The 15,615-nt window shown below is 41.0% G+C and overlaps 1 protein-coding gene across 1 annotated transcript in view; it reads right to left on the bottom strand.

The window, feature by feature from the left end:
- Positions 1 to 1,320: 1,320 nt before the first annotated feature.
- LOC311132418 (sodium/potassium/calcium exchanger 2-like) overlaps positions 1,321 to 15,615 on the bottom strand; it is a gene marked incomplete at both ends in the record, with an annotated part of 215,102 nt that continues 200,807 nt past the window's right edge. The window contains 4 exons of the mRNA XM_084165705.1: positions 1,321 to 1,570; positions 3,103 to 3,269; positions 4,587 to 4,676; positions 5,021 to 5,155. Of these exons, the coding sequence (XP_084021831.1) occupies positions 1,321 to 1,570; positions 3,103 to 3,269; positions 4,587 to 4,676; positions 5,021 to 5,155 (642 nt within the window). The remainder of the gene's footprint in view (positions 1,571 to 3,102; positions 3,270 to 4,586; positions 4,677 to 5,020; positions 5,156 to 15,615) is intronic.

The following is a 15,615-nucleotide window of genomic DNA, read 5'->3' as shown; positions in this document are numbered from 1 at the left end:
AAATGGACAGAACCCCAATCTCTCACTCTTGCAGACAGTTGGCGTTATTCCAACTTAAGATCTGAAAAAATGATTCATACAAAAGTATCCATTTTGTTCGCTTATCTCAATTCTGAATCGTGTCTGTAGACTTTGGATATTGATGTGTAACCACATCTATCGTTACATTGCAGCTTAAACATTGAGTCAATCATGGTGCGTTTTTTCATTTGTTTGCAATTGATTGAATTGGGTTCCAAGTTAAACATTTCTAGTAGAGTTTACCTTACCAATTGGTGTGTGAAGCATGGCAAGCTCTGTACAATATGAACTCTTATGTCCAATGGTGGGTGGAGAAGTGGATAAGATCATAAGTAGGCCTATCAAGACCCAGGAAGAGGCAAGATCCAACACCTAGAGTACATGTTACTGCTACAGCACAACTGGGCTACTACTATTTTAGTAAATAGAGCTAGTGTGTCAATCCAAAAATAATACATTAATCTTCTGAAGAGACATGGTGAGCAATGACATCCGGAAGGGGAGAGGGAATGTTTGAACTTCAGTCTTTTGGACAGAGCAAAAGATAAATTAGCAAAAACCAGCTCTGCATACAAAACTGCTTGGACTGCTTCGTATTTTGATGCTCGGTCACCAAGTACACAAGAGAGGAGATATTCATGGCTCAAAAACATATTTTTGTCTTATGTGAATCCATGCATTGTGTGGAGCATCAACAACATCCCTTCTTCATCATCATCAAACTCACTATACAACAAACACTGGAGTGACAAGTCGAGTGAAGCCAGTTAAAGAGTGTCATCCAAAGTCTTATTCGAAAAGGTTTCTCACAATCAGTCCTGAAGCAGAGAACAATATTGTTGCACCTCTGGTGTTTTGTGCCAGGCTCAGCCACCGCAGCTTTGCCAGAAGTCTCTTGTGTACTTCCTGACCTCAAAGTCCACAGGAGGTCAGCCTCCTCAATCTACTGAGTAGTCCACTTATCTAGTAAAACAAGTGACATGCATAAGATGGCATAGTTGCTCCTCTACCTGGCTAATACACTCCACATCCCCAAAAAACTACATCCCCCAGCCATCTACAACCCCCCCCAAAAAAGTATAATCATATTTTGTATTATTACTATTATTATTATCATTATGATTATTATGATTATTATCTACTTCCGCTAAGGTCTAGCCGTCCAGTGAATCAGCCGAGCCATATCATGCGCCCTCATTCCGAAAGTTTTTTTGAGTGCATTTCCTCCATCCCATCCCCATGCTTGTATTTTGTAGAAGGAGTGAACATTTTGTGGCAGGAGTGGAGGGAGAGGAGGTCTCAGATGGATATAGGGCAGGCGATGATCTTGTCTTCCAGCATAACGCTGACCACCAGGAAAACTAAGTAGAGCACGAACATGATGAAGCCCAGCAGCTTGCTCATCCGCCACTTGCAGGCAGCAATCGAGATGATGACGAAGATGAGCATGAGGAAGAGCAGCACAATGGCACAGAACAGCCCGTTAGAGCTCACCGCCACAGGCTGCATGTTGTTGATGATGGACCAGAGGAGCCATGGGAACGGCAGGCTGAAATACACAAAATAAACAGACACACACATACACACACATAGATGTTACATGGTCTTCAGCCATACTTTAAAGTTTATCTTTCAGCATCGCATAAATATGTGTTATAAATCAAGATAATAGCTATCATTCAGTTTAGACCTGAGAATGGGCCCGTCTGGGGTTTACATAATGAGATTGTAATGAATAAAGTCCCTTGGCAAAATGTCCACAGTGGGGACTTCCATGTCACCACCCCATGGGCAAAACTTATTCAATCGAATGAATTAGAGAACACAAACAAAGTTCAATTAACTTTTACATCTTATTATAAAGTATCTGGTGTTTACCAAGCATTTATCATGAAGTTGGTATAAATTGTTATCAAAATGGTACCTAAGTGTGGTTTTAATTAATCCCAATGAAACTGAAAGCTACTTATTGGATAAGAACAAAGTAAGTATGACTGTTACTATGTAATATGTAAAAACATCCCCCAGCACTGCAAAAATGCTAATAAGAATAATCTAATAATAAACAATGTTCAAAATGTGAAAGGAACAGATATTAAAAGAAATTATTACTGTAAAACTCAAAGCTGCAAAAAGTAACTTTTTGGGCAACACAACCAAATTCACATAGAGATAGATCTGTCATTCTCATTGAAAGCAAGTCTAAGAAGCGGTAGATCTGTTTTATGTGCTCTATTTCTATGCTTCCCGTGCTTAAGTTTAATTTTTGCGTCTTTTACTTTCGGTTTTGTACACCAGCTTCAAACAGCTGAAAATACAATATTTTTGGTTATGGAAAATATATTTCACAGAGGTTTAGATGGTACAATTATTCTCTACACTATACTTGCTTGTTTTGTCACATAAACTGAAATTAGGCGAACTCTTAGAATTTTTGCAACTTTAACTTAAAGGCAGAGTCTCAAATATCCGCCTGTACCTTTTTAATAGTCGGGCAAAAGCATATATTTCAGCAAATAAACAGCTGTTTCAAATAAACGCCAGGTCTAGATGAATTGTTTACAAGGTTACCATGAATTACCATGAATTGTTTACTAGGTTTAATGTTTGATTTGTTACATTAAATAATTCAGCCATTGGCTACTAACAGCTGAGAACATCTAGCTAAGTGGCAAGCACAAAAACAGTCAATAACTTACAGACCCCTAGACATGGTGAAAGTAAGAACTGCCGAAAGGAGAATAATTATTCTGTCAATTAATTATTATATATATTTTTTAAATAGAGGCATATTAAGACAAAAGAAACATGACACATTGTGTAAATGATAACACATTAGTGCAGGAAATGAAGAAATTGATTAAAATGCTGGAAGTAAATGCTGGAATTAAATAATTAACTATGCAAATGAGCAAAAGCTGTGTGCATTAAGGAAATAGGCGCCTGGCTCAAATAGAAGCCTGTCTCTAAAAAGTGCCTGTTGTGTTCAGTGATTTAAGCAAATAAACACTCTTGCTATTAATTGCAATTTTATGGTAATTAGAAATTAGAGTGGTTACAGTACTGATGACAAAAGCGTACCCAACAGTGATGTCAAAGATGTTGGAGCCCACAGAGCTAGACACAGCCATGTCCCCCAGCCCCTTCCGTGCAACAATGACGCTGGTGATTAGGTCAGGGATGGAGGTACCAGCTGCTAATATAGTCAAGCCCATAATCTCTTCTGTAATCCCAATGGTCTCTCCAACCTGCAAAGAGAAAACAGAAAAAAATGGGGTAAATAAATCAAACTAAATCTTTTATTTTTTTCCGTTTAGGGGGTTAAGTGGAGGTGAGGTTTAAGGAATTAAACAGTCAGCTATACTTTGACATATTTTGGGGTTTTCTTTTTTCCTATTCTGCTGAAATCCCTGTATTCAGGGACTACTATTTAATGTTGTCTAGCTTTGATTGAGAGGTGTAGTTACCCAGGCCAAAGAGCGGAAGGCTGCTAATAACAATCTCACAGTGTTCTAACCCTCTGAATATCCCTCTCCTTTTCTAACTACCTATACTTCCTCCCACTTGCTTGTGAACACGCTTGTGTTCTGTTCTGTGTTCTTCACAAAAGGAAACATGATTTCACTAAATGTATACTGGACAAAAATATTACAGTTCATATAAGGAAATCAGTCAATTGATATAAATTCATTAGGCCCTAATCATTAGGCCCTAATCTATCACATGACTGGGCAGGGGTGCAGCCATGGGTGGGCCTGGGAGGGCATAGGCCCACCCACTTGGGAGCCAGGCCCATCTACTGTGGAGCCAGGCCCAGCCAATCAGAATGAGTTTTTCCCCAACAAAAAGGCTTTCTTACAGACAGAAATACTGTCAGCTGTCTAGGTGGTTGGTCTCAGACGATCCCGCAGATAAAGAAGCCGGATGTGGAGGGTTGTCGTGGTTACATGTGGTCTGCGGTTTTTAATCTGGTTGGACGTACTGCCAAATTCTCTAAAATGACGTTGGAGGCGGCTTATGGTAGAGAAATGAACATTAAATGATCTGGCAACAGCTCTGGTGGACATCCCTGCAGTCAGCATGCCATTTGCACGCTCCCTCAACTTGAGACATCTGTGGCATTGTGTTGTGTGACAAAACTGCACATTTTAGAGTGGCCTTTTATTGTCCCCAGCACAAGGTGCACCTGTGTAATGATCATGCTGTTTAATCAGCTTCTTGATATGTCACACCTGTCAGGTGGATGGATTATCTTGGCAAAGCAGAAGTGCTCACTAACAGGGATGTAAACAAATTTGTGCACAACATTTGAGAGAAATACGCTTTTTGTGCGTATGGAAACATTTCTGGGATCTTTTATTTCAGGTCATGAAACATGGGACCAACACTTTACATGTTGTGTTTATATCTTTGTTCAGTATAGTACTGTTCCAATCTCGAATTTTTCAGCAACTATGGTGGATGCATAACCAGGCCAGCTCAGTACAGCTTGGTTTGGCTTGGCTCAGTAGTGTGAAAAACCCTTAATGGTTCAATTAATTTAGCCCCCAGTGCACCCCACATACCTGGTGAGCCCACCACACCATTAAGTAGGAGAATCCAGCAATCCAACAGATAGAACCCAGAAATGAGATGGGAAAGAACTTCTTTGCAGTCTGTTAGACAAAGGAGGAAAAGGCTATGGTTACTCTAAAGGCGTAAAGGACAAACGAAGCCTCTATATTATTGTGCTACAGGTATCTAAAGGAAATAACACATCACACTTATTATTGACCAGTTATAGCTAAATAAGTATAGACAGATTCACTTCATACCAAACATGAGTCTTTCTCTCTATGTCTGCGTCCCAAATGGCACCCTATTCCCTATAGTACTTTTGAACAGGGCCCATAGTGTGTAGAGCACTATATAGGGAATAGGGTGCCATTTGGGACACAGCCTATTTCTCTATCTGACAAACTGGAACAGTAAGAGATAGAAATGGAGGAGAAACACTTACTGGTTTCCTGACATCAGGCAGTGTCAGCCACAGAGGGAAGATGATGGGCATGATTAAGAGGTAGGTGAAACGCTTGCGCATGGTATCTGGCCAGGACAGGCTCAGAGGCTGGTCCTCATCCTCCTCATCCTCAGCCTAAGAAAAGAGAGCAAGTGTGGAAAAGAGAGGCTTTCAGTATCGATAAATTTTCCAAATTCAATAAAGCACTCGTACATCGGAGTTATCTCGTTGCAGGTGCGTCGGAATAATGCGATAACTTCAAAGAAAAGAGAAACCTGCAGTATTGATACAGTTAAATGTGAAATTGGTTTGGAGAAATTGGGAGATCTGTGCTCAAAATGGCCTGAATTTCAAGGGGTCATGTGGTACAGTCAAGGTCAGCCATCTTAAAGCTCTACAATACATACTGTACAGTACAACAAAATGTCCAAGGGTCCAAATGGGTCCTAATGGGTCCAAATGTCAGGCACATCCATAGGCACCTGGACTGATAGGCCTTGTGAAAGGAAACAAAGGCTCTTGTGATTTTTTTTTCATTAGTACTTGACCGGTATTTAATAAACAATCCCTCTTCCTAGCTGCTGAGACAAGAAGGCCAAGTGCACACAAGCTAAATAATAATGACAAGTTGGTTGGCATGCCCTCACTCTCTGTGACCTTGAGAAAGGGGTGTTTGATGACAGTGGTTTGTAAGATTGCTCCAAACCTGGACGAGCCTGACACTCTACTCATCAGGTGCTCATACATATTAAATTATTGCATCTGAGCTCCTAGTGTGCGGCTCTCCTTTTCTTTATTGAGTAAATATAACTTTATTTGTGCTCTGCTAATCTAAAGGTATTGAGTTGTTGCAAGTTATTATTTTTTAAATATTTTAAAGTCAATCTAACATTTATGAAATAAGTTGTTCTTACTTGATTCTATTATTACATTTACATTATTTAGCAGACGCTCTTATCCAGAGCGACTGCTAAATGGCATTTGCAACCCTGGCGTTGCAAACGCCATGCTCTACATCCCTGCCGGCCATTCCCTCCCCTACCCTGGACGACGCTGGGCCAATTGTGCACCGCCCCATGGGTCTCCCGGTCGCGGCCGGCTACGACAGAGCCTGGATTCGAACCAGGATCTCTAGTGGCACAGCTAGCACTGCGATGCAGTGCCTTAGACCACTGCGCCACTCGGGAGACTTATTATGTCTTTACTTAAAATAATAAAGTAGTAGTCAGACATATTTCTATTTGAGTAAAAAAAACTTGATTTATCTGCGTTGTGCTGATATAGAATTATTATGTTTTTGCAAGTTATGAATATTTAATAGTGCTCAGTTGCTCAGTTTTTTAAAGGATTGTGGGTAATTATTTTTTTATTTTTTACTTTATGGTACAGTGCCTTGCAAAAGCATTCACCCCCCTAGGCGTTTTTGCTATTTTGTTGCATTACAACCTGTAATTTAAATGGATTTTTATTTGGATTTCATGTAATTGACATACACAAAATAGTCCAAATTGGTGAAGTGAAATGAAAAAAAATAACTTGTTTATTTATAAAAATTCTATAAAATAAATAACGGAAGAGTGGTGCGTGCATATGTATTCACCCCCTTTGCTATGAAGCTCCTAAATAAGATATGGTGCAACCAATTACCTTCAGAAGTCACATAATTAGTTAAATAAAGTCCACCTGTGTGCAATCTAAGTGTCACATGATCTCAGTATATCCAGTTGAAGTCGGAAGTTTACATACACCTTAGCCAAATACATTTAAACTCAGTTTTTCACAATTCCTGACATTTAATCCTAGTAAAGATTCCCTGTCTTAGGTCAGTTAGGATCACCACTTTATTATAAGAATGTGAAATGTCAGAATAATAGTGAATGACTTAATAGTGAAAGAATGACTTATTTCAGCTTTTATTTATTTCATCACATTCCCAGTGGGTCAGAAGTTTACATACACTCAATTATTATTTGGTCGCATTGCCTTTAAATTGTTTAACTTGGGTCAAACGTTTCGGGTAGCCTTCCATAAGCTTCCCACAATAAATTGGGTGAATTTTGGCCCATTCCTCCTGACAGAGCTGGTGTAACTGAGTCAGATTTGTAGGCCTCCTTGCTCACACACGCTTTTTCAGTTCTGCCCACAACTTTTCTATGGGATTGAGGTCAGGGCTTTGTGATGGCCACTCCAATACCTTGACTTTGTTGTCCTTAAGCCATTTTGCCACAACTTTGGAAGTATGCTTGGGGTCATTGTCCATTTGGAAGACCCATTTGCGACCAAGCTTTAACTTCCTGACTGATGTCTTGAGATGTTGCTTCAATATATCCACATAATTTTCCTTCCTCATGATGCCATCTATTTTGTGAAGTGCACCAGTCCCTCCTGCAGCAAAGCACCCCCACAGCATGATGCTGCCACCCCCGTGCTTCACGGTTGGGATGGTGTTTTTCGGCTTGCAAGCGTCCCCCTTTTTCCTCCAAACATAACGATGGTCATTATGGCCAAACAGTTCTATTTTAGTTTGATCAGACCAGAGGACATTTCTCCAAAAAGTACGATCTTTGTCCCCATGTGCAGTTGCAAACCGTAGTCTATCTTTTTTATGGCGGTTTTGGAGCAATGGCTTCTTCCTTGCTGAGCGGCCTTTCAGGTTTTGTCGATATAGGACCATTTTTACTGTGGATATAGATACTTTTGTACCTGTTTCCTCCAGCATCTTCACAAGGTCCTTTGCTGTTGTTCTGGGATTGACAGAACGCGTCTCCTTCCTGAGCGGTATGACGGTTGCGTGGTCCCATGGTGTTTATACTTGCGTACTATTGTTTGTACAGATGGACGTGGTACCTTCAGGCGTTTGGAAATTGCTCCCAAGGATGAACCAGACTTGTGGAGGTCTACAATGTCTTTTCTGAGGTCTTGGCTGATTTCTTTTGATTTTCCCATGATGTCAAGCAAAGAGGCACTGAGTTTGAAGGTAGGCCTTGAAATACATCCACAGGTACACCTCCAATTGACTCAAATGATGTCAATTAGCCTACCAGAAGCTTCTAAAGCCATGACATCATTTTTTGGAATTTTCCAAGCTGTTTAACGGCACAGTCAACTTAGTGTATGTAAACTTCTGACCCACTGGAATTGTGATAAAGTGAAATAATCTGTCTGTAAACAATTGTTGGAAAAATTACTTGTGTCATGCACAAAGTAGATGTCCTAACCGACTTGCCAAAACTATAGTTTCTTAACAAGAAATTTGTGGAGTGGTTGAAAAACGAGTTTTAATGACTCCAACCTAAGTGTATGTAAACCTCCGACTTCTACTGTATACACCTGTTCTGAAAGGCCCCAGAGTCTGCAACACCACTATGCAAGGGGCACCACCAAGCAAGCAGCACCATGAAGACCAAGGAGCTCTCCAAACAGGTCAGGGACAAAGTTGTGGAGAAGTACAGATCAGAGTTGGGTTATAAAAAAATATCAGAAACTTTGAACATCCCACGGAGCACCATTAAATCCATTATAATTTAAAAAAAAGAATATGGCACCACAACAAACCTGCCAAGAGAGGGCCGCCCACCAAAACTCACGGACCAGGCAAGGAGGGCATTAATCAGAGGCAACAAAGAGACCAAAGATAAACCTGAAGGAGCTGCAAAAATCCACAGCGGAGATTGGAATATCCGTCCATAGGACCACTTAAACCGTACACTTCACAGAGCTGGGCATTACGGAAGAGTGGCCAGAAAAAAGCCAATGCTTAAAGAAAAAAATAAACAAACACGTTTGGTGTTCACCAAAAGGCATATGGAAGAAGGTACACTGGTCAGATGAGACTAAAATTGTCCAGCAGGACAATGACCCTAAGCTTACTGCTAAAGCAACACTCGAGTGGTTTAAGGGGAAACATTTAAATGTCTTGGAATGACCTAGTCAAAGCCCAGACCTCAATCCAATTGAGAATCTGTGGTATGACTTAAAGATTGCTGTACACCAGCGGAACCTATCCAACTTGAAGGAGCTGGAGCAGTTTTGCCTTGAAGAATGTGCAAAAATCCCAGTGGCTAGATGTGCCAAGCTTATAGAGACATACCAAGAGACTTGCAGCTGTAATTGCTGCAAAGGGTGGCTCTACAAAGTATTGACTTTGTTATGAACGCTCAAGTTTTCAGTTTTTTTGTCTAATTTCTTGTTTGTTTCACAATAAACAATATTTAGCATCTTCAAAGTGGTAGGCATGTTGTGTAAGTCAAATGATACAAACCCCCAAAAAATCAATTTTAATTCCAGGCTGTATGGCAACAAAATAGGAAAAATGCCAAGGGGGGTGAATACTTTCGCAAGCCACTGTACTATTACACAATGTTGTATGAATATTTAAAGAAAGAAAAGTATATTTCTAAAATAGTATTAAGCAGTTTGTTGTACTATGAGGTGTAAAGGATCATGATGAACGAATATCAAAACCAGTTTAAATTGACGTTCAATAATGAGACAACTCAGACAAGCCATTCCCACCATCAACAAGGTCCCTCCGCTCTTAATGACAAAGGCTATTGCAGCATGCTACAATGCTTACAGCTATACCTCCAATTATTGCTAGAGGAATGAGCATTGTGCTCAACAATGCTTGCAAAGGTGAGTTAAAATGACAAATCATAAAATCCATAAAACAATGTTAAACATTAAGACATGACCACTGAAAATTACCAATCAGAACTATTTCCTACATACACTTGAAAAAAAAAAAGGCCCAGTGCAGTCAAAAACTTGATTTTCATGTGTTTTATATATATATTTCCACACTAAGAGGTTGGAACAATACTATGAAATTGTGAAAATGATGATAATGCCCTTAAATTGTAAAAGCTGTTTGAAAAGAATGCCCAAAATGTCAGCCTGTTTTGGTAAATTAGTTAATAGACCAATAAGAAAGAGTCCCAAACCTCTCTGCCAATAACAGCTAGTTTTCTGTTTTCACCTCCCCACAGACGACTCCCAGACAGTCCTAGCAATATTCTTGCTTGAGAAATTGCTCTTTGCTAAGAAGCTATTTTAGTTAATTTTTTACCATTTCAATTTAAAACAATCACAGTAAGGTACTTACTTGTTACCCAGAAATGACTTGATATTGAGAAAAAAAAATGGCTGCATTGGACCTTTAAGTAGAAGGGACCCTACATTTCTATGTTCCCTAGAATAAATATTAATGTTCAAGTAACTTCAATCATTATAGTTAGAATACATAATGCAATTTAGTGTAAAAAAGTACACAAAACAGCTAAGAATCAACAACTTAAAAAGATAACCATTCGGGTGGTGATGTCACTTTATTACTTTAAGTATTGAACACTGCAATACTTTGAGTTGGGTTACTTGAATGGTTCTAGGCAACAGGTTTCCACAAAAAATGTTAGTTAGCAGAACTAATTACTTTTTACAGTGTGGGAAGAGGTTAGACTAAATTCGTACCTACATCGCCAAGGGGGATATGTGATCTGGTGTTGGCAGCGCTACCACTAGACCAGACTCCTGTACTCTCGGAATATTGTTATTGGAAATAAACTGTACATGTAAAAGTTATAGATGAATTTTTAATCAACCAGTTAAAGGTGACATTTTTGACTGTAGCTGGTATATTAAAAAAATCTCTATCGTGAATTATGAATTAAGGTATTTTGTATTTGTACAAACACACCCTTTTGAGAGTGGAAAGCAGTCTCAGATCCCCTTGTCTCCAATTAAAGAGGAGGACCAGGACCCCCCCTGGGACTGCTGGAGAACAGGTCCTCACACGCCGATCAATGTAGAATGCACCAAGGACCCAAAGTCTGTCCCTTACTCCTTTGCCCCTACACCCAAACGAGGGCATTGCGTTCATCCACCTCTGGCCTGCTGGCCCCCCTACCTCTGCGGAAGCACAGTTCCCGCTCAGCCCAGTCAAAACTGTTCGCTGCTCTGGCACCCCAATGGTGGAACAAGCTCCCTCACGACGCCAGGACAGCGGAGTCACTCACCACCTTCCGGAGACACTTGAAACCCCACCTCTTTAAGGAATACCTGGGATAGGATAAAGTAATCCTTCTACCCCCCCTTACCCCACCCCTCCAAAAAAATATATATTGTAAAGTGGTTATCCCACTGGCTATAAGGTGAATGCACCAATTTGTAAGTCGCTCTGGATAAGAGCGTCTGCTAAATGACGTAAATGTAAAAATGTAAATGTACGCAAAAAAACATCAGAGAGGATTGTTTTCAAACAATGTATATATATATATTTTCTGTTGTATTTTTTACTTTATGTTTTGTTTTACCCCATATGTAACTCTGTGTTGTTGTTTTTATCGCACTGTTTTGCTTTATCTTGGCCAGGTCGCAGTTGTAAATGAGAACTTGTTCTCAACTGGCTTACCTTGTTAAATAAAGGTTAAATAAATTTTAAAAAATTAAAATCCAGGGGTATGAAATCCTGTTCTAATGAGACCAAAGGTCATTCGTTGGTTTGAAAGCTGAAAAAAGGTCAAGATGAGGTACCTATGCGGCATATTAGGTGGGCTGGAGCACTGTAGAAGATGGCTGCCATGTAGAGGACCTGATGACAGCTCAGGCTGCTTAATCTGCCATGACCATTGGCGCTGACAAGAGACTTGCTCGTAAACTTGGCGATGAAACAGCAGTAAAACAAAATAGCTATTATCTTCCTCCCTCTCCACATCCAGATTATTGTATTATTATCAATAGTATGGTGTCCACAACCATGCTATATTCAGGCGAGCCAATATATTCTAGTGCCTTTTTTTGGTTTCCACTGTTTCTTCTGGTCTTTGGGGGTGATATATAATATATATTATGAACTGGGTGGTTCGAGCCCTGAATGCTGATTGGCTGACAGTGGTGGTATATATCAGACCATATAACACGGGTATGACAAAACATTTATTTTTACTGCTCTAATTACGTTGGTAACCTGTTTATAAAAGCAATAAGGCACCTCTGGGGTTTGTGATACTGTATATGGCCAATATACCACGGCTAAGGGCTGTGTCCAGGCACTCTGTGTTGCGTCGTGCTTAAGAACAGCCCTTAGCCGTGGTATATTGGCCATATACCACACCCCCTCGGGCCTTATTGCTTAAGTATATAATATTATATATATGCCATTAAGCAGACACTTTTTTCCAAAGTGCTTAAAGTGGGCTGAGCTGTAGTCAATGAATAGCATTCTCACAAGAGGAACACCTATGTGAGAATGCTATTCATTGACTACAGCTCAGCGTTCAACACCATAGTGCCCTCAATGCTCATCATTAAGCTATGGACCCTGGGACTAACTCAACTGGGGCCCCCATTCTCATCGATGGGGCTGTAGTGGAACAGGTTGTGAGCTTCAAGTTCCTTGGTGTCCACATCACCAACAAACTATCATGGTCCAAACACACCAAGACAGTCGTGAAGAGGGTACGACAAAGCTTATTCCCCCTCAGGAGACTGAAAAAATGTGGCATGGGTCCTCAGATCCTCAAAAAGTTCTACAGCTGCACCATCGAGAGCATCCTGACTGGTTGCATCACCGCCTGGTATGGCAACTGCTCAGCCTCTGACCGCAAGGCACTACAGAGGGTAGTGCGTACGGCCCAGTACATCACTAGGGCCAAGCTTCCTGCCATCCAGGACCTCTATACCAGGCGGTGTCAGAGGAAGGCCCTAAAAATTATCAAAGACTCCAGCCACCCTAGTCATAGACTGTTCTCTCTGCTACTGCACGGCAAGCAGTACCGAAGCGCCAAGTCTAGGTCCAAAAGGCTTCTTAACAGCTTCTACCCCAAAGCCATAAGACTCCTGAACAGTTAATCATGGCTACCCGGACTATTTGCATTGACCGCCCACCCCACCCCACCCCACCCCACCCCACCCCACCCCCCTCTTTTACGCTGCTGCTACTCTGTTTATTATTTATGCATATTCACTTTTTCTCCCCAATTTCGTGATTACGATCTTGTCTCATCGCTACAACTCTCCAACGGGCTCGGGAGAGGCGAAAGTCGAGACATGTGTCCTCTGAAACATGACCCGCCAAACCGTGCTTCTTAAATCCTGCTCGCTTAACCCGGAAATCAGCTGCACCAATGTGTCGGAGGAAACACCGTTGAGCTGACTACCAAGTCAGCCTGCAGGCGCCTGGCCTGCCACAAGGAGTCGCTAGAGCACAATGAGCCAAGTAAAGCCCCCCCGGCCAAACACTCCCCTAACCCGGACGACGCTGGGCCAATTGTGTGCCGCCCTATGGGACTTCCGGTCACGGCTGGTATTGAACTTCAGGCTGTAGTGACGCCACCACACTGCGATGCAGTGCCTTAGACCGCTGCACCACTCGGGAAGCCCCGGCCTACTCCTTCAATCCTTCATCTGGCCAAGGGGTATGTCACGATCAGGTGCAGAGCATTAACAACACCAGTGAAAGTGGATGGGTTGCGTAGCGGAGCAGAAACCAGCATATGTTTAGATTTTTTTCAGCAAGCCCTGGCCAATTTAAAACGTGTACGGTTTAAAGTACCTGAATCAGGCACTGAGCTATAAACCTTGGGGTAATATAAAAGTAGTGTGGCCTCATCTGACCCAATGGTCGAAACCAGGCTATAGGAAAGGTCTAGAGACAGAACCCAAGACTCCAGAACTTCCAGAGTAAGTAACGCCCAAACTACATGAGACAAATAACGTAAGCGCAGTGCATGCGTATCGCAAACACAGGTGAAATTGAGCCACTATGAATTGTTATATCGGCTGAGCAAGCAGCATGTGAGTGAAGCCCCAATCTGAAGAGTCTTTTTACGCTTCAGTTTCACTCATGCTTCTGAAGTGTTCTCAACTGAAAACATGGCTTGTGTTGCCTCCGTTTGTGGTTTCTGGTGTAGCATGCCCAAAACAATGTTTACGGAATGTTTGCATTGTGGTGTAGTGTCACAGCAAGGCTTTCTCTACCTCATTTCTCCATCCCCTCCTGGCCAAGGCTACTCGGTTCATCATGGCTGGCTGGCATGGGACAATATGAATTGATCAGTCTCTCTTTGTCTGTCTGTCTGTCAATATTTTCAAGGCTGACGCACCCAACAGAGTTGGAGCTACCTCTTCAAAGTTGGTCCCAAGCGTTAGCCCCTTAGGGGCCCTTCCTGGCCTGTGCCGCCTCAGTTAGAACCACTGCAAAAGGCATCTAACATTGGAGGCATTTACTTCTCCACAACATCACAGAGCTATGGAGGGGGGCTGACAATTCCTAAACATGGTTTTCCTTAGAAGGATACATGGAGGAATTTGGTAAGGTAATAGTCATTGAATCAGTTCAAAAGTGCACTCTTTTCAGTTAGTCTTGTTCACTCCTCACCTGTTTACTGTAAAAGCTGATGTGTGCTGGGCTTTTCTTTCAACATTGCTGCTGTGGCATCACCCATGCCAGGTGGGTGCAACACATTGGTAGTGAATGAGTTGAGTTTCCCACATGCAAAATAAAGTGCTTTGGGCATCTGGGAAAGCCCTATAAAAAGAATAATAATAATAATATTATCATTATTATTAACTAGCAGTAATAATAATATTCAATGCAATAATTTGATATGATGACATGCTTATTCTTAAAAGACCATTTAAAAAAAGGAAAACATAATAACAAGTTGCAGCCATTTGCCGTTATTGAGAAGAGCGAAAAACGATGTGTTTTGTTTTTAGAATCTAAAAAAATTAGACAACCTATTTCCTATTTATTTTATTTTCATAACCATTGCAGAATAAATTCCTCACCTTTTCTGGCCGTGATGCATTCCCAAAATAGCCATACAACAAATTACCATGTGCTTCTCTCATTTAATTGGGCCTAGTAGCCTAGTAAATAGATAGGGTATGTTAGGGTTGCAAAATTGTGAACAGAGTGGTCCTCTGTAGCTCAATTGGTAGAGCATGGCGCTTGTAACGCCAAGGTAGTGGGTTCGATCCATACGTAAAAATGTATGCACACATGACTGTAAGTCACTTTGGATAAAAGCGTCTGCTAAATGGCATATTATTATTATATTATATTATTATATTATATTATAATATTATAAATTCCTGGAACTTTCAATAAAGTCCCTGGTTTTCCCAAAATCCCGGTTCGAGGTTTCCCGGAATCAGGAGGGAATAAGCAGGCATCCCGGAAGCCTCCAACCAGGATTTCTGGACAACCAGAGAATTTATTGAAAGTTCCCGTAATTGTGCAACTCTTGGCTATGTATTTCAAGTTTTGCTGTAGCCTATGCGATCCCATAGGCAGCACGGTTTATAACTTACAGTCGAATTTAGGTGAAAAGACAGTTGATCTTTTACATTGAAGTATGTATGCAACTACTGTAAGTAGCCTACTGTAATTATTATTTTTTGATTAGCCTAGATCATGTTGCAGAACTCGCTGGCTAAGGGAAAATATTTATACTGAACAAAAATATAAACGCAACATGCAACAATTTCAAAGATTTTACTGAGTTAAAATTCATAGAAGGAAATCAGTCAATTGAAATAAATTAATTAGGCCCTAATCTATGGATTTCACATGACTGGGAAGGGGCACAGTC

This window comes from Coregonus lavaretus, assembly GCF_964263955.1.
Source record: "Coregonus lavaretus genome assembly, chromosome: 7".
Lineage (NCBI taxonomy): Eukaryota > Metazoa > Chordata > Actinopteri > Salmoniformes > Salmonidae > Coregonus > Coregonus lavaretus.
This window is presented reverse-complemented; position numbering and strand designations above follow the sequence as displayed.